General features: G+C 50.3%; 1 protein-coding gene across 1 annotated transcript; it reads right to left on the reverse strand.

The window, feature by feature from the left end:
* Positions 1-2,582: 2,582 nt before the first annotated feature.
* Positions 2,583-4,327, reverse strand: apof (apolipoprotein F). The gene has a single exon (XM_052035113.1). The coding sequence runs from the start codon at positions 4,203-4,205 to the stop codon at positions 2,583-2,585; it is 1,623 nt and encodes a 540-aa protein (XP_051891073.1). The 5' UTR covers positions 4,206-4,327.
* Positions 4,328-21,096: the final 16,769 nt, after the last annotated feature.

Below are 21,096 nucleotides of genomic sequence, written 5' to 3' on the forward strand. Positions count from 1 at the left end.
CACAGCGCCAGAGACCCTCTTTGGGACTGGGACATTTGGAGGAGGGTAACCAGTTCTCCTGGGTTCAATCTGGAGCTCGGGTGCTGTCAGTGTGGAGTTTGCATGTTCTCCCTGTGACTCCATGGGTTTCCTCCGGGTGCTCTGGTTTCCTGCCGCATCTCAAAGACTTGGTAAGTTAATTGACCACTGTAATTTTCCCTGGTGTAGGTGAGTGGCAGAATCTGGGGTGAGCTGATGGGAATGTGGGTAAAATAATGATGGGATTACTGTAAGATTGGTGTGAGTGGGTGCTTGGTGGTCGGCATGGACTCAGTGGGCCAAAGGGCCTGTTCGCGTGCTGTATCTCTATGAGCCATGGTGAAGAATTCACCAGTGGATGGAAGGGTGCTGGTGATGTTGTCTGCTGTGCCTTTAAGGGCTGGCCATTGGGCGCTCAGTTGTGTGCCTATGTGCTGGCGATCACACAGAGTGGGAGCAGGAACCTTGCTCTCCCTGAAACAGAGTGGTGTTACAGTATGGAGCCCAACAACAGTGTCTTGCAGCAGCATTCACGAAACTTGCAATTTTTAAAGAGCTGTTTAAAGCAGTGTTAACAAGCCACTAATTGGTGAATTAATGACCAGAACCAATGAAATATCTGAACACCTCATGGACTGGTTCTAGCCCTTTAGTTTCAGTTTGTGGATTTTCCAGTGATATTTTCTGCACTTCAGGGCAGAGGTTGGCTTGGCGAAGAACTGTGCTAGCCAAGTTGAAACGGTGATGAGGAGAACATCACTTTTTGGTGCTACTGATAGTGAGGCACAGTAGTGTAGTGGTTAGCGTAAAGTTTTACAGTGGCAATGACCCGGGTTCAAATCCGGCTGCTGTCTGTAAGGAGTTTATACGTTCTCCCCGTGTCTGCGTGGGTTTGCTCTGGGTGCTCCGGTTTCCTCCCACATTCCAAAGACGTATGGGTTAGGAAGTTGTAGGCATGCTATGTTGGCGCTGGAAGCATGGCGACACTTGTAGGCTGCCCCCAGAACACTCAACGCAAAAAGATGTATTTCACTGTGTGTTTCGATGTACATGTGACTAATTAAGATATCTCTTAGTGAGGACAATAGTCTTAGGTACAGGACAATGTTGAGCAGTGGGTAAATTGGGCTGAGCAATGGCAGTTGGAATTTAATCCTGATAAGTGCGAGGTGCTGCGCTTTGAGAGGACAAATAAGGGTAGGACGTACACATAAGAGTGTTAGTGCCCTGGGGAGTATTAAACAACAGAGGGTGGTAAAGGAGGTATACAGAATACTTGCCTTCATTTGCTGTGGCATTGAATATAAAAGCAGGGATGTTATGGTACAACTTTATAAAACATTGATTAGCCCACTCCTGGCATATTCAGGGAATCATATCATGGAAACATGCAGCAGGGAAACGGCCCCTGCAGCTCACTCTGTCCGTGACTATCTACACTCGTCCCATTTGCCCACATTGGACCTATATCCCTCTATGCTTTTCCTATCCAAGTACTTGTCCAACTGCTTTTAAGCATTTTAATAGCATCTGCCCCCACCACCTCCTCTGCCAGCTCGTTCCAAATATTCACCACCCTCTGTGTGGAAAAACTTAGATCTCCTTTAAATTTCTCCACTCTCACCTTAAACCTGTGCCCTCTAGTTCAAGACTCCTCTGCCCTGGGAAAAGGATTCCAACTATGTATCCTATCTACTGTGTGCAGTTCTGGTTGCCCACATTGTAGGAAGGATGTGACTGCACTGGAGGGGGTGCAGAGGAGATTCACCAGGATGTTGCCCGGAATGGAGCGTTTCAGCTATGAGGAGAGATGGGAAAAGCTGGGTTTGTTTTCCTTGGAGCAGAGGCGGCTGAGGGACGACCTGATAGATGCAAATAAAATTATGAGAGGCATAGGTAAGACAGATGGTAGGAAACCTTTCCCCACAGCAGTGGAATTTGAACTTAGAGGGCATTGGTTCTGGATAAGGTATAAGAGTTTTAGAGGGGTTCTGAGGAGGAACTTTTTCACTCAGAGGGTAGTTTGGAATCTGGAATGCACTGTCTGAGGTAGTGGTGGAGTCAGGCAACCTCACACATTTAAGAAGCATCTAAACGAGCACAAATCGCGAAGGCCATGGACTAATGGGATTAATGTAGAGGGTTTCTTTCTGGGAGGCATAGACATGATGGGCTGAAGGGCCTGTTTCTGTGCTGTGTGACTGGAGGACTCTGTGATCTCCGGGACATGTGGCTGTGCAGCTGGTAACTCTCTGTCAGGGGTTGGTCAGGTAGAGAAAGCAGAAGGTGCCAGAGACATCACAACTGATGCGGGCCATCTTTCTGTCCAACTGAGAGAAGCAATGTCGATGGCTTTAGATGGCACTTCTCTGCTGTCCTGGGCCTGCCTCCCAATCCTGCTCCAGACCTTCCCATGTCCCTTGGTCTGGAGAAAGACAGGGATGGCACAGGATGATTTGTGCTTCTGCCAATCTTAATGGGAACCCCCTCACCCCCACCCCACCCCCTCTTAGCCACACAGGACAAGAGCACCACCATTGTGCAGTGGCAGGAGGGTGCACACTTTACCCTCTGTGCCCACTGTGCTCGTGTTGCGGCTGCTGCTTCCTGCCGTGGTGCAGACCCAACCCGTGCTTCCCGCCCGGCCCGTGTGGCGGCCTTCCCTCCCGCCCGGCGCCCTCCTGACACTTCCTCCGCCTGCCCTCCGGGTCGCCCCCGCCACGGCAGCCGCCTAGGCCGGGCAGCGCGGAGGCGTCCTCCACCGCGCTCTGGACGGCCGCCTGCAGGCCCTCCTTCACCGTCTCCGTGCCGGCGTGTCCCCCCGAGGCGTGAAGCTGCTGGATGGTTGAGAGGGCGTCCTGGGCCACCGACCCAGTCAGAGAGTTGGCCAGGTCTGGCCCCAGCTCTTGGATGATGCTCTCCACTCTCTCCCCTGCCTCCCAGTAGCAATTGACAGAGTAATAATAAATGGAGGTGGCGAGGTTGTAGAAGTAACTGATGTAGGGAATGTACTCTACTGTCTGATAGATCTGCTTCTCCACCTCGATGCTGCATTGGGAGCTCACTTTGAGGGATGAGATGGTGTTGTCCCAGGGGGCACCCAGGTTCTGGGTGGGGTTGTCCAGGTTGGTGCAGGTACCGGTGAACCCTGCACCGGTGCACACGGTAATGATGCAGCCGTCGCACGCCTCCACCTTCAGAGAGGAGATGGAACCGTTCCACCCCTCGCCCACGGACCCCACGCTCTCCGGGAGGACGGCCGACTCCCCCTGGAAGCCGGGCAGCTCGTAGACGGCGACCCGCCGCTCGGAGCTCCTCCTGCCCGGCCGCCGCCGGGGAGGCGGGCCGCCGGCGCAGTCGTGGATCCAGGACCCTCCCTCCCCGGCGCGCCGCGCCAGCGCGTAGCTGCCGCCCCTGCCCACCACCGCGAAGGAGCCGGGCCGGCGCTGGCGGAGCCCGGCGCAGGCGGAGCCCAGCTCCCGGCACTCGGCCTCCGCCGCCTCCCGCGTCCCGTGGGCGCTCAGGGCCTCGCCCCTGAGCGAGGAGCCGTCGGCGTAACGGATCCCGAAGCAGGGCCCGGCCCCGGTGCCCGACCGCTCCCCGGCCATCTCCAGCAGGCAGCCGGTGACCTGCTCGACGTTTAACCGCGCCCCCAGGGACCGGGACCGGGGCTGGGACCGGGCCCCCGCTGCCCAGTGGCGGGCCGCTGGCGGGCTGCCGGGACGCTCCGCCACGCTGGCGCCAACGACCGCCAGCAGCGACGCGGTGAGGTCGATGCCCATGTCGTCGATGAGCTCGGCGAGGAGGGAGCCTGCCCGCTCCCTGCAGCCCAGCGCCCCGCACAGCAGCACCATCACCAGGCCGCACAGGTCCCTGGCCAAAGGGGGCAGGACGAGGTGGAACTGGGCCAGGCCGCCGCAGCTCAGGTTGGACCGAAGGAGCCGAGGCCGGAGGAAGCCCGCCTGCTCCGTCACGCTGTCCAGGAGGAGCTCCTCCTCGCTCCTGGGCCTCGGTCGGTCCTCCGAGCTCCCCCGGGGGAGAAGCCGGTCCCCTGCGCCGCTGGGACCGTCCGCCTCCTGGTCCGAGGCCGGGGAGAGCTGGTTCCCAGTCGCCGCCCAGCAAGCGGGCTCTGCCAGCAGCAGCAGCAGCAGCGAGCAAGACCTGACCACCTTCCGCGCCAGGGTCATCCTTTCACCGTCCGCCAGTCAGCAGCCTAAGGGGGCAAGAGCACACGGGTCAGCCGGGGCGGTGTGGGCGAGGGATGCGAGGCCGAGCCACCGACGGGAGGGAGCCGATCCCAGATGTCAGGCAGTGCTCTGGGTGGCTGGAGGGGGGAGAGAAGTCCGCTGCCGGTCGGTACAAGTCAACCTCTCGAGGCTGAGGTCTCTCCACCTTAACTCAGGTGAGAGGTTGACTGGAAACAGGGGCCGGAGCATTTGGATGGGAATGTTTGCCTCGCCTGCAAAGGCTGTGTCGGCCCCTGAATGGTAGTGAGGAGGGGAGAGGTGTAGGAGGAACATGAGGACACCTACCACCAGACTTAAGGACAGCTTCCACCCCACTGTGATAAGGCTATTGAATGGTTCCCTTATACAATGAAATCGACTCTGACCTCACGACCTACCTTGTTGTGACCTTGCACCTAATTGCACTGCACTTTCTCTGTAGCTGTGACACTTTGTACTGTGATTGGTTTTACCTGTACTACCTCAATGCACTCTGTACTAACTCAATGTAACTGCACTGTGTAATGAATTGATCTGTACGATTGGTTTGTAAGACAAGCTTTTCACTGTACCTCTGTACAAGTGACAATAATAAACCAATACCAATACCTCCTCAGGTTACAGGGGAAAGTGCCTGGGGAGGGGATGGGATGGATGGGGAGGGATGAGCGGGCCAGGGAGTCCTGTGCGGGAAACAGGAAGGGGGCAGGGAGGGGAAGACGTGGCTGGTGGCAGGATGACGCAGCGAAGGCTGGCGTGCCGGACGCGTAGGCGGCTGGGGTGAGGCGTGAGGACCAGGGCAACTCTGAGAACTTGCCTCCTGGGTTCAGTAGGAAGCGGCGGAGAGATGTGCAGGCCGGCAGCAAGATGGCATCTCTGATCGGTTACCGCACGCAAGGAGGCCGTCCTGTGTCCCAGCATCTCCTGCTCCCCTCTTCTGTTGCCAGAGCTTGGAAAATTCATTCCTTTCAGACTTCCTTTTCTGCCTCCATATTGTTCCTGGTGATAGATCCTACATCCTAACCACTTGCTGCATAGAAGAAGCTTTATTTGTATTTTGCCAGTCTGTTCCATTCAATGTCCTTCAAGTTCTTGACACTTCCGTTAATGGGAGGAGTTTCTTGCTATCTACTCTGTCCAAACTCTAATGACTGTAAACACCCTACCAGATCTCACCGCAACTATTTTTGTCCTGATCTAGCCACACAACTGAAGTCCCCCATCCACGGAATCATTTAGTAAATCTCCTCTCCGCCCCCTCTATAAATACTCCAACTGTGTTATATAAAGGTTCATCATCACTTCCTTGCTCTTGTACAATGCCTCCAACTATAAAGCTCTGAATCCCATATTCTCTTTTGATCACTTTCTCAACCTGCACCACCACCTTGAATGAACTATGCCCATGTACTCCCTCCACCCCAGATTTCTCCTTGTACCCACCAGGTACGTTGACTGGCTGCTGTAAAGTGCCCCAAGTGTGGGTGGGTGGGAGGAGAAACAGGGTGGAGTTGGCGGACATGTCAAAGGAAGTGAGGGGATGGGATTAATGGAATTGCTCTGGGAGAAACAAGGCCTTGATTGGCTGAATGGCCAGCTTCCCTGTTGTGAGGACATTTGGAAATAGACTCTTTTATTGTCCGGCCTCTTTCTTCCCCACAAAATGTAACACTTCACATCTCCTGGGCATTCAGTGTCAGTTGCCAGTTATCCACCCGTTCCACAAGATTGTCCATATCTCCGTGAAGTCCACTACAATCCTCATGGTTCAGTATAACCCAGAATATTGTGTTGTCCGCAAATGTGGAATTTGAGCTCCTTACACCCAAGTCAACACATATTCAGGAAAGACGTGGTCTTAAGAGTCAGCCCTGGTGAGCTCCACTCTGCGCCCAAAAACAACCTTTCGCTTATACTCTGTTTCCTGTTACTCAGCCTTGCCATGAAAGTCCTTTTGTTTCACGATGCTCAGTTTTGATGACGAGGAGAGCTACAGCACAGAACCAGGCCCTTCAGCCCACTGGGTCTGTGCTGACCATCAATCACCATTTACGCTATCCTGCACTGATCCCATTTTACTCTCCCTGCATTCCCATCAACTCCTCCCCCCCCCCCAGGCTCCACTCACTCACACACCAGGGGCAATTTACAGTGCGAGACTTTGAGACGTGGGAGGAAACTGGACGAAACCCGTGCAGTCACGGGGGGAACGTACAAACTCCTTACAGACAGCGGCCGGAATTGAAGCCGGGTCGCTGGCGCCGTAATAGTGTTAAGCTAACCGCTACACTACTGGGTATTTTGTTGGTTGCTAAACCTTTTGGGGTGGTTGAGAAGGCAGCACCAGAGGTCGGGATCGAGCACCTTATCGAACGTCTGTTTGAAGTCCCTGTATACCACATCAACCACATTTCCCCTGTCAAAACTATCCCTGTCAAGTTAATTAGATATGCTGGAAGCTCTTCTTTCGTGGCTGTGAGTGGATTTATGCCAGCCAGTTGGTTGCATTTACTCATGAACAGAGTCAGCGTTTTGTTCTTGTCCAACTCCTACATCCAAGAGGTTGAGGTGGTGCCCCAGATTTATCACACTAAGCATCACCCCAGTGATCTGAGTGAGGCTGAAGTTCACTGTTCACTATGGGTCCGAGGTTGGAGAGGTCAAACTACCTCGGGACTTGCAGTGGGAGCGGTACCACTGGCCTAAGATCTCACTCCAGTGGCGGCTTCATTTAACTGTGCCACGTCCCATTAAAAGTGCTGAATTTAGGATGTGCTCTCTTCCTCAAGTGAGGAAGCACAAAATCAGAAGAGAAGATTGTTCCCCATGAATGACGGGAACTAAATCACAAGCAGAACGTGGTGAAGTTGGCACAGGCCTGGGAGTGTTTAGGAGGGAGGGATTACTGGGCTTGTCTCTCGCGATGGGCATCTGTGCCATTGCCTCTGTCACGTTCTGGATTTAACACTTAGAGTCAGGGCTTAGCAGAGTCATAGAGCCATACATACAGGCCATTTGGCCCACCATGTCCCTGTCAACCAGTGGGCACCCATCCGCATTACTCCTGCCTTCCAGCACTTAGCCCATAGCCTGCTATGCCTCAGTGATTCAAGTGCTCCTCTAGGCTTGTTGTCAGCTCTCTCTCCAGCAGTTCCGGGGACTCACCACTCTCCGGGTGAAAGACGTCCCCCTCAGATCCCCTCTTCAACTCTTACCCCTTGTCCTAAATCTGAGTCCTCTAATTTTATCTACCTCTGATAAGGGAAAAGTTTCCTGTGGTTTACCCTACCTGTACCCTTCATTATTTTATACACCTCAATCATGTCCCCTCTCAACCTCTGCTCCATGGAAAACAGACCCAGCCTCTCCGGTCTCCCCTCATAGCTGAAACACTCCACCCCAGGCAGTGAATCTCCTCTGCACACTCTCCAGTGCTATCACGTCCAACATTTCTCTTACCAGTTCACCCAGAGTTTTCTGAGGTGTCTTTAACACCGCCTTGTCTAATTAAGTGTCAGAGCACTAGGTTAAACTTGGGTAAAGGAACCTCCTCCTAATTACCATCTGCCATGTTCAGTCTGCTGTAGAACCCTTCATATTGAGCGTCACTTGGAATGACACACACTACGTACTCTGTGTGGGAGACTTCATAATGCACCACCAGGGATGGCTCGATGGCATCAGCACTGAGTGAGAAGGTCATTGTGTGGAAACCTGACTGAAGGAGAGCTCTTGTTCCATAAACCTCCTCCACTGGGAACAGAGGGAGATAACCCCATGGAGGGAGGGCTTGCCCATGCTGGCTCTTCAATGAGAACATCAAACCTTCAGCAAGGGAGAGAACACCAGCCCTTCACCAAGTGGCCCACAGTGATCACCTGCCTGTGTATCCCAGAGGCAGGGTCTCGTGGAGAGGAGCTCAACACACACAGGATGTGTGAATGAGAGAAAGAGAGAGAGAGAGAGGGAGAAATAGAGAGATAGGGTGTGTGTGTATCTGTGTGTGTGTCTGTGTGTGAGTGTGTGTGAGAGTGAGTGTGTCTCTGCATGTGTCTGTGTGTGTGTGTGTGTGTGTGTGTATGTGTGTCCGTCCGTGTGTGTGTGTGTGTGTGTATCTGTGTGTGTGCATTTGTGTCTGTGTGTGTGTGTGTTTCTGCATGTGTCTGTGTGTATGTGTGTGTGTGTGTGTGTGTGTGTATCAGTGTGTGTGTGTGTGTGTGTGAGAGTGAGTGTGTGTCAGAAAGAGACAGAAACAGACAGAAACAGGGAGGGTATGTGAGTGTGTGTGTTTGTGAGAGAGGGAGAAATATATATGTGTGTATGAGAGAGACGGAGGGAATGCATATGCGCTTGTGTATGTGAGGGAGAGAGAAATTGAGAGAAGGAGAAAGAGAGAAGAGAGAGAATGTTTGTTTCTGTATGTCTGAAAGAGGGAGTCAGTAACTAAATAATTGGAGGAGGACAAATTATGATGTTCTTAGGCAAGAACTTGGGAGTGTAAACTGGGAGCAGATGTTCTCCGGTAAAAGCACCGCAGAAATGTGGAGGTTGTTTAGGGACCACTTGCATGGGGTTCTAGATAAGTTTGTCTCGCTGAGGCAAGGTAAGGATGGTAGAATGAAGGAATCACGGTTGACAAGAGAGGTGGAAGGTTTATTCAGGGAGGAAGGATGCATATTTAAGGTTTAGGAAGCAAAAATCAGACTGGGTTCTTGAGAGTTATAAGGTAGCCAGGAAGGAGCTTAAAAGGGGACTTAGGACAGGTAGAAGGGGACATGAGAAAGTCTTGGCAAGTAGGGTTAAGGAAAACCCCAAGGCGTTCTACACGTATGTGAGGAACAAGAGGATGACTGGATTGAGGGTCGGACCGCTCAGGGATAAGGAGGAATAAGTGTGTCTGGAGGCGAATGAGGTAGGGGAGGTCCTAAATGAATATTTTGCTTCAGTGTTCGCCAGGGAGAGGGACCCAGATGAAGGTGAGGTTAGTGTAGAACAGGCAAATGTGTTGGAGCATGTCAAGGTTAAGGAAGAAGCAGTGTTGGGGCTACTAAAAAGCATTCGGATAGATAAGTCCCCAGGGTTGGACAGGATATACCCCAGGTTACCTTGGGAAGCGAGGGAAGAGATTGCTGGAGCGTTATCGATGATCTCTGAGTCCTCCCTGGCCACAGGAGGGGTACTGGAGGATTGGAAGATGGCAAACGTTGTTCCACTGTTCAAAAAAGGTAAAAGGGATAATCCTGGGAATTATAGACCAGTGAGCCTTACATCAGTGGTGGGCAAACTATTGGAGAGGATTCTTAGGGGTTCGATTTATGAATATTTGGAGAAGCATAGTCTTATTAGGGATAGTCAACATGGCTTTGTGAAGGGTAAGTCGTGCCTCACGAGCCTAATAGAGTTTTTTGAGGAAGTGCAAGACAAATTGATGAAGGTAGTGCGGTGGATGTGGTATGTATGGATCTTAACAAGGCGTTTGACAAGGTTCCCCATGGTAGGCTCATTCAGAAAATCATGAGGTATGGGATCCATGGAAAATTGGCTGTGTGGATTCGAAATTCGCTTGTCCACAGAGGGCAGAGGGTGGTTATAGAAGGGGAGTATTCGACCTGGAGGTGTTCCACAGGGATTTGTTCTGGGACCCCTGCTCTTCGTGAATTTTATAAATGATTTGGATGAGGAAGTGGAAGGATGGGTTGGTAAATTTGAAGATGACACAAAGGTTGGTGGTGTAGTAGGTAGTGAAAAAGGTTGTTGGAAGTTACAATGGGATTTAGACAGGATGCAGAGCTGGGCGGAGAAGTGGCAGATGGAGTGTCTGTGTGCATGTGAGAGTGTGTGTGTGTGTGTGTGTGTGTGTGTGTGTGTGTGTGTTTGTGTATGTGTGAGAGAGAGTGTCCATGTGTGTATGTGAGTGTGTGTGTCTCTATGTTTGTCCGTGTGTGTGTGTGTGTGTCAGTGAGTGTGTGAGAGAGAGTATGTGTATGTGTGTGTGCGAGAAACTGTGTGTGTGTCCATGCGAAGTGTGAAGTGATACACTTTGGAAGATTGAACTTGAAGGCACAGTACATGGTTAATGGCAGGATTCTTAGCAGTGTGGAGGATTAGAGTGATCTTGGGGTCCAAGTCCATAGATCCTTCAAAGTTGCCACGCAAGTTGATAGGGCAGTTAAGAAGGTGTATGGTGTGCTGGCCTTCATTAGCTGGGGGATTGAGTTCAGGAGTTGAGACATAATGCTGCAGCTCTATAAGACTCTGGTTAGACCACACTTGGAGTATTGTGTTCAGTTCTGGTCACCACATTATAGGAAGGATGTGGAAGCTTTGGAGAGGGTGTAGAGGAGATTTACAAGGATGCTACCTGGGTTGGAGAGTATGTCTAATGAGGAGAGGTTGAGCGAGCTCAGGCTTTTCTCTTTGGAGCAACGGAGGATGAGAGGTGACTTGATAGAGGAATATAAGATTATGAGAGGCATAGACAGAGTGGACAGCCAGCACCTTTTCCCCAAGGTGGCAATGGCCAATACCAGAGGTCACCCATTTAAGGTGCGTGGAGGAAAGTTCAGGGGAGATGTCAGGAGTAGGATTTTTTACGCAGAGAGTGGTGGGTGCCTGGAACGCACTGCCGGGGGTGATGGTAGGGACTGATACGATAGGGTCATTTAAAAGACTATTAAATTGGCTCATGGACTAAAGGAAAATTGAGGGTTATGGAAGATGAAGTAGAGAGGGGAATAGATTGAATGGGATAAGGTTTATATAGGTTGGCACAACATTGTGGGCCGAAGGACCCCTACTGCACTGGCAGGCACTGTAGTGTAGCAGTTAGCAGAACGCTTTACAGCGCCAATGACCCGGGTTCAAATGCGGCTGCTGTCTGTAAGGAGTTTGTACATTCTCCCCCGTGTCTGCGTGGGTTTCCTCCAGGTACTCCGGTTTCCTCCCACATTCCAAAGATGTACAGGTTAGGAAGTTGTGGGTATGCTATGTTGGTGCCGGAAGCGTGGCGACACTTGCGGGCTGCCCCCAGAACACTCTACGCAAGAGATGTATTTCACTATGTGTTTTGGTGTACATGTCACTAATAAAGATATCTTATCTTATGTTCGATATAATTAAAATGACCCATGCACATGGACAATGCTTTCACATGCTGAAAATGGCAATGGAAAATCAAACCCACATTAAAGTGAACAGTGCCCAGAATGGCCTGGTCCAATTTCCCAATGGGCATATTGCTTGCCAGAACAAATCAGATAAATATTGCTTTTTGTGTGCGGTTTAGGATGGGTCCAGTTTCCGAAATGAGCTGCCTGCAGCTCATTGGTTAGATGATGCTGAGCTCCAGGTGAATCCCAGACCTGCCCATTCAAGGGAGGGGTTCATTCCTTCCATCTCCTGTCCTCCTTGAATGTCACTCCACTGTTTCCTATTTGCTCAAACCTTATCTCTCTACACTTTACAGGGGCACTTAAAGTTATTGGAACCTATTAAAGAGACCAACGCCAAGGCCACCAAGAGAAGCCAGCAATCAGTCATGGAGTCATTCAGCACGGAAACGGGCCCTTTGGCCCAACTCGACCACACCAACCACAATGCCCATGTAAGCTAGTCCCATTTATTCTCTCACACATGCCTATCAACCCACAATCCCTTTTTTTACTTTGTCATTTACTGATGATAGGGGATAATTTATAGTAGCCAATTAATTTACCAGTATGTCTTTGGGATGTGAGAGGCAACCAGCGCACCTGGGGGAAACACACACAGTCAAGGCGAGAATGTGCAAACTCCAGGCAAACAGCGCCTGAGGTCAGAATTAAACTCAGGCGCCCACTAACTGTTGTGCCACCATGCCTATGGATGTCACCTCTCCCAAGGATGTTGTTTTATTTTGGGGTACACTTCCAGAGGGACTGCATATCTTTAGTGCTTCACTCATAGATCCTGATGTTGGGTGCTGTCGACAGAGAGTTTGCGCATTCTTTCTGTTCCATGTGGTTTTCCACCAGGCGCTCTGGTTTTTTTTTAATAATAAACGTTTATTCACTAAAAGCACTACAAAAGACAACCAGTGTCAATACACTACATCTAATACAGAAAAGAAGAGACTAAACAATGACATACTACGGTAGAGAATGCAAACTAATACTAACGAAACACACACGCGACGCTACACCCGTTAACGCGACACGCGACACTTCAAATAAGAGTCGCGTTCGTACCGTCCATGACACACGCGATCCCCTGAGGGCCCCACCGAGTGCGGAACTCAGCTGAGGTGCCTGCTCCCTCTCTAAACACACCCGCGTGCGCACGTAAGCGCGGAAGACGGGCAGGCAGGCCGACCTGCCGGTACCCTCGGCCGCCCGCCGCCGCGCCAGGTGCTCCGGTTTCGTCCCACATCCCAAGGATGGGCTGCTGGGTTAATTGGCCATTGTAAGTTACTCCATAGTGTAGGTTAATGGCAGAAATGACCAAAGGGGAGTTGGTGGACATGTGGGAGAGAGCATAAGTTGCAGCAGTAAGGGGAAATAAGGAGAGGGGGAATTGGACTAATGGGATTGCTCTCCTGGGAGCTGGCATAGCCCCGATAGGCTGAATGCATCTCTCTCTGTCTCAATTTTTCCTCTCTATCCCTCACTACATTTTTCTCTCTCCCTCTTGCAATCTCTGCATCTGCTGAGCTACTTTTCTCTCTCCCTGTCTCTCTCTATTACTCTTCCACTTTCCCCTCTTGCCCTGTCTGCACATCCGCAACTGTGTCTCGCTCACACATCTTCACTGCTTTCCTTTTATCTCCTACCCGTCTCCCATCCTCTTGTTTTCCTCATGGTGACCGCACTCATTTACACCAAACCCATTTTATTCTCCTCATATTCCTGCCAGATTCCACCAACTCACCTACACACTCGAGGATAATTTACAGCGGCTAATTTACCCACCAACCTGCACGTCTTTGGGACGCGGAAGGAAACATGTACACCCAGGGGAAACCCACAAGGTCACAGGGAGAACATGCAGACTCCACACAGGCAGCACCCGAGGTCGGGATCGAACCCGGGTCTCTGGAGCTGTGAGGCAGCGGCTCTGCCAGCTGTGACACTATGCCACCCAGTGGGACAGAGCACCAGCACAGGGCAACGGACCGGGGACTGGGGGCTTTGTAAGCAACTCTGGCCCTCGTATGCAGTCACGGTTCTTACCTCCTGCCGCTGTGTGCGTGGCTCTGCTTGCGCTGCCCTCCTGTGTGGGGTGAGTGAGCTCTCGCAGCTGCCTTAAGTACGGGGACAGAGGGATGTGAAACACCCACATTTACTCACTCAGGTGAAGCGAGGACAGTCCAGTGAATGGGGGCATTGACTGCAGCACAGATCTCTTTCTGCCTGAGATACTTCTGATTGAACAGCGGAACCTGAGTCAGGAGCTGGCAGGCCACAACACTGAGGGAACAATGCCGAGAATTTTCCATCGTAAGCAACCACCTAAAGGTCACAAGTTTCTTCAGACCCCAACCTCAAACATCATAAGGAGGAGTCTCATGTTTTTGTTTAACTGAATACTTCATAGAAAAATCCATGCACACACACTTCTTGCAATGATAGCCAATTTTTTTTGCACATGTTTATAATCCACATGTCATGCAGAGGAGGTTGGATGGGCCAGCTGTATATCAGAGCCTTGCTCCTCAGTGTTAGGGATTGTTACTCATGGGGCATCCATCAGAAATGATGTGGCTAGCAGCCATTAATGCAATTGATATGACATATAAGATAAGATATCTTTATTAATCACAGGTACATCAAAACACACTGTGAAATGCATCTTTTGCGTAGGGTGTTCTGGGGGCAGCCCGCAAGTGTCTCCACACTTCCGGCACCAACATAACATGCACACAACTTCCTAACCCGCACGCCTTTGGAATGTGGGAGGAAACCGGAGCACCCGGAGGAAACCCACGCAGACACGGGGAGAACGTTCAAACTCCTTACAGACAGCGGCCATAATTGAACCCGGGTCGCTGGCGCTGTAAAGTGTTACGCTAACCGCTACACTACCGTGCCTGTAAGTGAGACCCAGTCTTCAGAAAACCTGTTCACATGTAACATCCATCAATTCTGTAAGGACATCGAAACCAGCCACTGAGTGTGGGGCATTCTAGTTTTACATTATTATAAATTACGCAGGGCAAAACAATGGGTGAATGTTCTTGTTAGTGACCCACGTTGAAACTCCCAGGACGAGATCAGGGAAGCGATTAAGTGGCCATGTTGTCAATTACTTCATATTTTCTCTGTCAATCAATATTTAGGGTGTTTGTGTATCCAGGGAGCCATCACTCAACACTGTAATAAAAGAACTATATTTTGTGCAATCTGGATTTTGTGCTTAGAACCCTTTAGACCATTCACTCGTGTTTGAATATTCAAAGATGTCTTGTCAATTGAGATGTGTTCCCACTGTAAATATGTAACTCTACAAAGTTTCTTGTCTACGCTCAAAATGTTGAATTAAATCATGTAATTATAATCATTCAAACTGTATTTAATGACCTACAGTTATGTTTGTGCTTAAAGAGTATAAAACATTAATTTACTTTTGTGAGTCTCCAGAGTTTCTCTCGGAGATTTTCCTCCAGAATGCAGGCTTGTCATACTGATTAAAGACCATGTGACATTGACAGCTCCAGTCTCCATGTGGCCCATTCCCAGTCACAGCAGGTGGGATCTCGGCTGGGTTTGTCGCACAACAGGTACCCCAGGAGCTTGGAGTGTGCAAGCCAGCAATGCTCAGTCATGGCTCGCTCCTTCTGCTGGAGGGCCAGAAGATTTTGGGATCGCTTCCCCACCTCAAGTGTGTTTGCGGTGGTGTTGAGATCCTTGGCGTGTTGGAAGCATGGCCCTTTACACCAGCACCCAGCCTACATCTGAGTTCCTGCTGGACAGTGCCAGCAATGAGGCAAGTCAGTGAAAGGCCACCTGGATCCACCCTTCCCTCCCCTCCAGGACTCCGAGCACAGTGCATTGACTGACAGCTCTCACTCACAATCGGAGTGGCAGTGAATGCAGGGCTTCAGGAACACACTCTGAGTAGGAACAGCCACTTTGCACATGGTAGTGTAGCAGTTAGCATGATGCTATTACAGCGCCAGCGACCCGGGTTCAATTCCAGCTGCTGTCTGTAAAGAGCTTGTACGTTCTCCCCATGTGTCTGTGTGGCTTTCCTCCGGGTGCTCCGGTTTCCTCCCACATTCCAAAGACGTACAGGTTAGGAAGTTGCGGTCATGCTATGTTGGCGCCGGAAGCGTGGCGACACTTGTGGGCTGCCCCCCAGAACACTCTATGCAAAAGATGCATTTCACTGTGTTTCGATGTACATGTGACTAATAAAGAAATCTTACCTTATAAAACTCTGAAGGCAGCCATTCAGCCCATCGAATCCATGCCAGCTCAATCCACTTCACCCCATTCCCTCACTATTGACCTTAAAACTCTTTCCTTTAAGATTCTTATCCAGCTCCCTTTTGAACACTTGAGTCTATCTCCACTGCGGTCCTTGACAGTGCATTCCAAATCCTAACCATTTGCTTATGTTCTTGCAATGGTAGCCAATTTCTTTCACAATCCATGCATTTCTTGCAAAGGAGGTTTTATGGGGTGACTTCTTTTGCCGATCCCTTTAATTGCAATCCTCTGTTTCAAGGAGAGCAACCCCATCCTCTCCATTCCATCCATCCATATAAGTGAGGTCCCTCCTCCCTTGAATCATTCTAGTAAATTCTCTTGTGCCTTCTCCAACACCCTTACACCTGTTGGATTCAACTGATTTAAGTAGGTTTTTTAACACATATAGTGTTTAATACACCTCAAGTGGCTGCGCAAGAAATGGTTCGTCCATCCGGTAAATACGTGTTTTCTCACTGGTTGGTTTTGCCACAGGTATCTAACAGGTTTCCTGATTGGACTATTGTTAGCTAAGGAGGACCTCTTATCTCAGATGTAAAAGCTGTTGTTTTTTATTAATCTCTCTCTTGCTTATCTCGCTTGCTCTCTTGCCTCTATCTCTCTCTTGCTTATCTTGCCCTATCTCTCTTGCTCTCTTCCCCCCCACCCGCCCCCCACCCCAGCTCATCTTTAGTTCCTTTTGTCTCGGCTCATCTCCCAGTAGTAAAGCTAGTGCCATGTGCTCTGTGACTGTTTCTTTGTTTTAAACTTTTTCATTAAAACGTTGTGAAGCACCAAGTTGTTTTCAACTCATTCTTGGACTCCTGAAAGAACCTGCGGATTCGAAAATAACCGGATCCGGCACACCTTTCCTAAAGTGTGGCGCCCAGAACTGGGTGCAACGTTCCAGCTGCGACCAAACCAGTGGTCTATAAAGGTCTCTCATGACCCTTGTGCTCATTACCTTTACTTATAGAGCCCAGAGCCCTGTATGCTCCCAACCTGCTCTGCCACTTTCAATGAACAATGCACACATATCCCCAGATCTCTACCCTTGTAGCATTCATAGAACTACGTCCTTGTTGCCTCTTCCTATTCTCAGCCTTAACTTCCACCTCTCACCTACCTGCCCATCCCACCAGTCTATTACCTTGAAGACTTTATCTCCTCACAGTCTGTTACTATCCTCGCAGTTCACTGCACCTCCAAGGTTTGTGCCACCTGCACATTTGCAAACATTGTTTTTTTTTACACCCATGTCCAAGTCATTATAAGATTTCTTTATTAGTCACATGCACATCGAAACACACAGTGAAATGCATCTTTTGTGTAGAGTGTTCTGGGGGCAGCCCGCAAGTGTCGCCACGCTTCCGGCGCCAACATAGCACGCCCACAACTTCCTAAACCGCACGTCTTTTTGGAATGTGGGAGGAAACCGGAGCACCCGGAGGAAACCCACGCAGACACGGGTAGAACGTACAAACTCCTCACAGGCAGCGGCCGGAATCGAACCCGGGTCGCTAGCGCTGTTATAGAGTTACGCTAACCGCTACACTACCGTGCCGTGTAGCGGTTAGCTACATATCTACAGGTGTGTTCCTCACACCAACCCTGGGCTTCACCACCATCCTCCTCCCTCCAGTTCAAGCCACAACCTGTCACTACTCTCTCTCCCATTACTCAGCCAACTCTGTATCCAGGTTGCTCCGGCCTCTTCTCTCCCATTGGTTTCGAGGTTTGTGACAAGCCCAGTTCTAGTGAAAGGTCCTGGACCCAAAACATTACCTGTTTCTCTCTCCACGGATGCTGCCTGACCTGCTGAGTACTTGGAGTATTTTCTGCTTTTGTTTCAGATTTCCAGCATCTGCGGCTCTTTTCTTATTTTCTTGATGACAAACCTGTTCATTGCCATTTTAACAAATGTTGTTTGTAAGTTCATTTATATATCGGCTGCATTTCCCTTTCAACTCCCTCCGTTTCTTCAGATTCTCATCAATTTAATTAGACATGAAATCCACGTTAATCAATTCACACTTGTTGAGGTGAGGGGTCCTCCCCCTGGGTTATGAGCACCCGACTTATGGACACCCCGTACCCCATATGAACGTGCGTTTGGAAGACCACTGGGATGGATTTGCCGGCTGCTGTGGGACTGCAGGCATCTTCTGCCGGGGGTGGGAACAGGGCAGTTCCATGTGCCTTCTCTCCTCGTCACCCTCTGAGCCCCAACAATCGGGGGCTGGGTGGAGCCGAGCAGAGCCGGGAGCACGGAGCAGGCTCACGGAGTCTGCCATCTAGATTAAACTGGCTGGCCTGTCGCTACTGGGTTTATCTTTAGAACCGTTTCTGAACAATTTTCAAGTCCTCGTTAGTGCCCCTGAATCGAGGGATGTTGTTCGCGTAAACCTGGTGTAAGTTCTCCTCCCTCACAACCCAGCCCTTGACCCCTTGTTCCGTTCAGACACTCAGACCACATCTTACCAGTGAGTGGGTGAGGAGGTGAGGGGAACCAGGAGACGAAGAGACGGGTATTAGGCCCCTAAGCCTCCTCTGACAGTCTATAAGGACACCAGAGCCATTGCTGGCAGTTCCAGAGACCCAGATTCGATCCTGATCTTTAGCGCTGCCTGTGTGGAGTTTGCACGTTCTCCCTGTGACTGTGTGTGTTTCCCCCAGGTGCTCCGGTTTCCCCTCACGTCCCAAAGACGTGCGGGTTGGTGGGTTAATTGGCCGCTGGAGATCGCCTCCAGTGTGTGGGTGAGGGTTAGAATCTGCAGGGAGTTGATGAGAATGTGGGGGAGAATAAAATGGGATTAATGTAGATTTATAGAAACGGATGGCTGATGGTTGGTATGGACTTGATGGGCTGAAGGGCCTGTTTCTGTGTTAAATGACTCTATGACTCTCCATGACTATCATGGCTGATCTGATCTTGGCCTCAGTGCCACTTTCCTCTTTGCTTCCCATAACCCTTGACCTCCCTCTCGACTGAAAATCTGTCTCAGCCTTGAATAGTATCTAATGACTCGGTCTCCACAGCACTCTGGGACAGAGAATTCCTGAGTTTCACAATCTGGGAGAAGAAATTCCTCCTCATCTTCATCTTAAATGGGCAAACTCTTGTCCTAACTCTAGATACCCCATTGGGAAGAAGGTCCTCTTAGCATCTCACCTGCCAAGCTCCCTCAGAATCCGACAAGTTCCAATATGATCACCTTCCAATATGACCTACCTCCACTGAGTGTAGGCTCAACCGTGCCAGAGATGCCATCTCCCAGATCAGACGGTAGAAACAATGGCTGGTGTTCAGGTACCCTCTCCCCTCGCCTCCCCCATCACCTTGCCCGTGAAGGCTCCACTCCCAACACTGACCTGCTGAGTACTTCGAGCAACAACAACCTCTTCATCCCAGGAGCCAAGCAGGTGAACCCTCTGAAATGCCCCCATTGCAAGTTTATCTCTCCTCAAATAAGAACAGCAAGTCCGTACACAGTACTCCAATATCATAGGCAGGACCTACCTGCTCTTACACATCAAACCCAATATTCTATTTACCTTCCTATTACTGTCCCTGAATGCCACCCTATAGTGTTTCATGTACAAGGACATACAGATCCCTCAGCAGTAGACTTTCTGGGAGAAAAGTACCCAATTTCACAACCCCAGGGGAACCAACATGCGTCACAGGTTAAATGCATTTGAAATATAGTCACTGCTATAACATTGGAGATAAAGCTGTCAATAAGATAAGATTTCTTTATTAGTCACATGTACATCGAAACACACGGTGAAATTCATCATTTGCGTAGTGTGTTCTGGGGGCAGCCCGCAAATGTCACCACGCTCCCGGCACCAACATAGCATGCCCACAGCTTCCTAACCTCTACGTTTTTGGAATGTGGGAGGAAACCGGAGCACAGGAGGAAACCCAAACAGAGACACGGGGAGAACGTACAGACTCCTTACAGACAGCAGCCGGAATTGAACCCGGGTCGCTGGCACTGTAAAGCGTTATGCTAACTGCTACACTACCATGTAACTCAAATGTTTTATGAACAACAATTTCTGTACAGTAAAGCTTCACACATCGCAACAAGGTAAATTGTCGGTTAAACTGTTTCTTAGTGGTATGACTTGAGAGGTAAACCCGGTCTCTACGGACAATTGTCTGACGTCACGTACATGTACCTGACGGGGCAGGTGAGACCTGACTTTAACACCCTACCCAAGCAAGGCAGCACAAGAAGCAGTGAGGTGCCACAATCACTCACTACTGCCAGCGTGTGTCAGTCTGGTTGTTTGCTCCTTTCTCAGGTAGCGGCCTGACTCAGACGGGGCATAGAGTCACAGCTAACGCTCACTGTTGCTAACCATTACCGATTGTGGGCTTCCATTTAGCCTCCTGATCACCTTGAACCGGGGGAAAGGCAACTTTGCGTCGATTTGCGGCTTTGGAAGGGTCCAGTCAGAAGTGATCGCGATGTGGCCTGCTCTGGAAATTTCCAAATCGTCCCAATATAAGTAGAGGCTCCTGCACGAACCTGCTTTGTCAAAGAGTCATGGAGTTGTACAGTACAGAAACAGGCCCTTCGGCCCACCACGTCCATGCCGACCTTTTTGCTTATCCACACCAGTCCCATTTGCCTGTCCCATCGAGCATCCGTTGCCAATGAAGACCCTATCCTTCTATGCCCTGCCTATTTAAGTGTCTGACTAAATGCTTCTTAAGTGTAGTAATTGTATCTGACTCCACCACCTCATCTGGTAAAGCGTTCCAGATATCAACCACTTTCTGTGTAAAGAATCTTACCTTTTCAAACTCCTTCCTCTCACCTTAAACGTATGCCCTCTTGTTTCGGATTCCTCTGCCATGGGAAAAAGATTTTGGCTCTCTACCCTATCAGCATGGTAGTGTAGTGATTAGCGTGACGCTATTACAGCGCCAGCGACCCAGGTTCAATTCCCACCGCTGTCTGTAAGGAGTTTGTACGTTCTCCCTGTGTCTGCGTGGGTTTCCTCCAGGTGCTCCGGTTTCCTCCCACATTCCAAAGACCTATGGGTTAGGAAGTTGTGGGCATGCTATATTGGCGTCAGAAATATGGTGACACTTGCGGGCTGCCCCCAGAACACTCTATGCAAAAGATGCGTTTCACTGTGTGTTTCGGTGTACATGTGACTAATTAAGTTCCCCTCCGGGGAAAACAAGTCCAGCCTCTCCAATCTCTCCCCATAACTAAAGTCCTCCGGTCCAGTCAATGTCCTGGTGAATCCCCTCTGCACCCTCTCCTGCACAATCACATCCTTTCTGCAGTGTGCACACAGCACTCCAAGTGCAATCTGATCAGTGATGATCGCCGTGCAGTTAATTCACGACGTGTCAGATCACTGGAAGCCCGTTATGTCATCTG

This window comes from Pristis pectinata, chromosome 20 (assembly GCF_009764475.1).
Source record: "Pristis pectinata isolate sPriPec2 chromosome 20, sPriPec2.1.pri, whole genome shotgun sequence".
In the NCBI taxonomy this organism is placed as follows: domain Eukaryota; kingdom Metazoa; phylum Chordata; class Chondrichthyes; order Rhinopristiformes; family Pristidae; genus Pristis; species Pristis pectinata.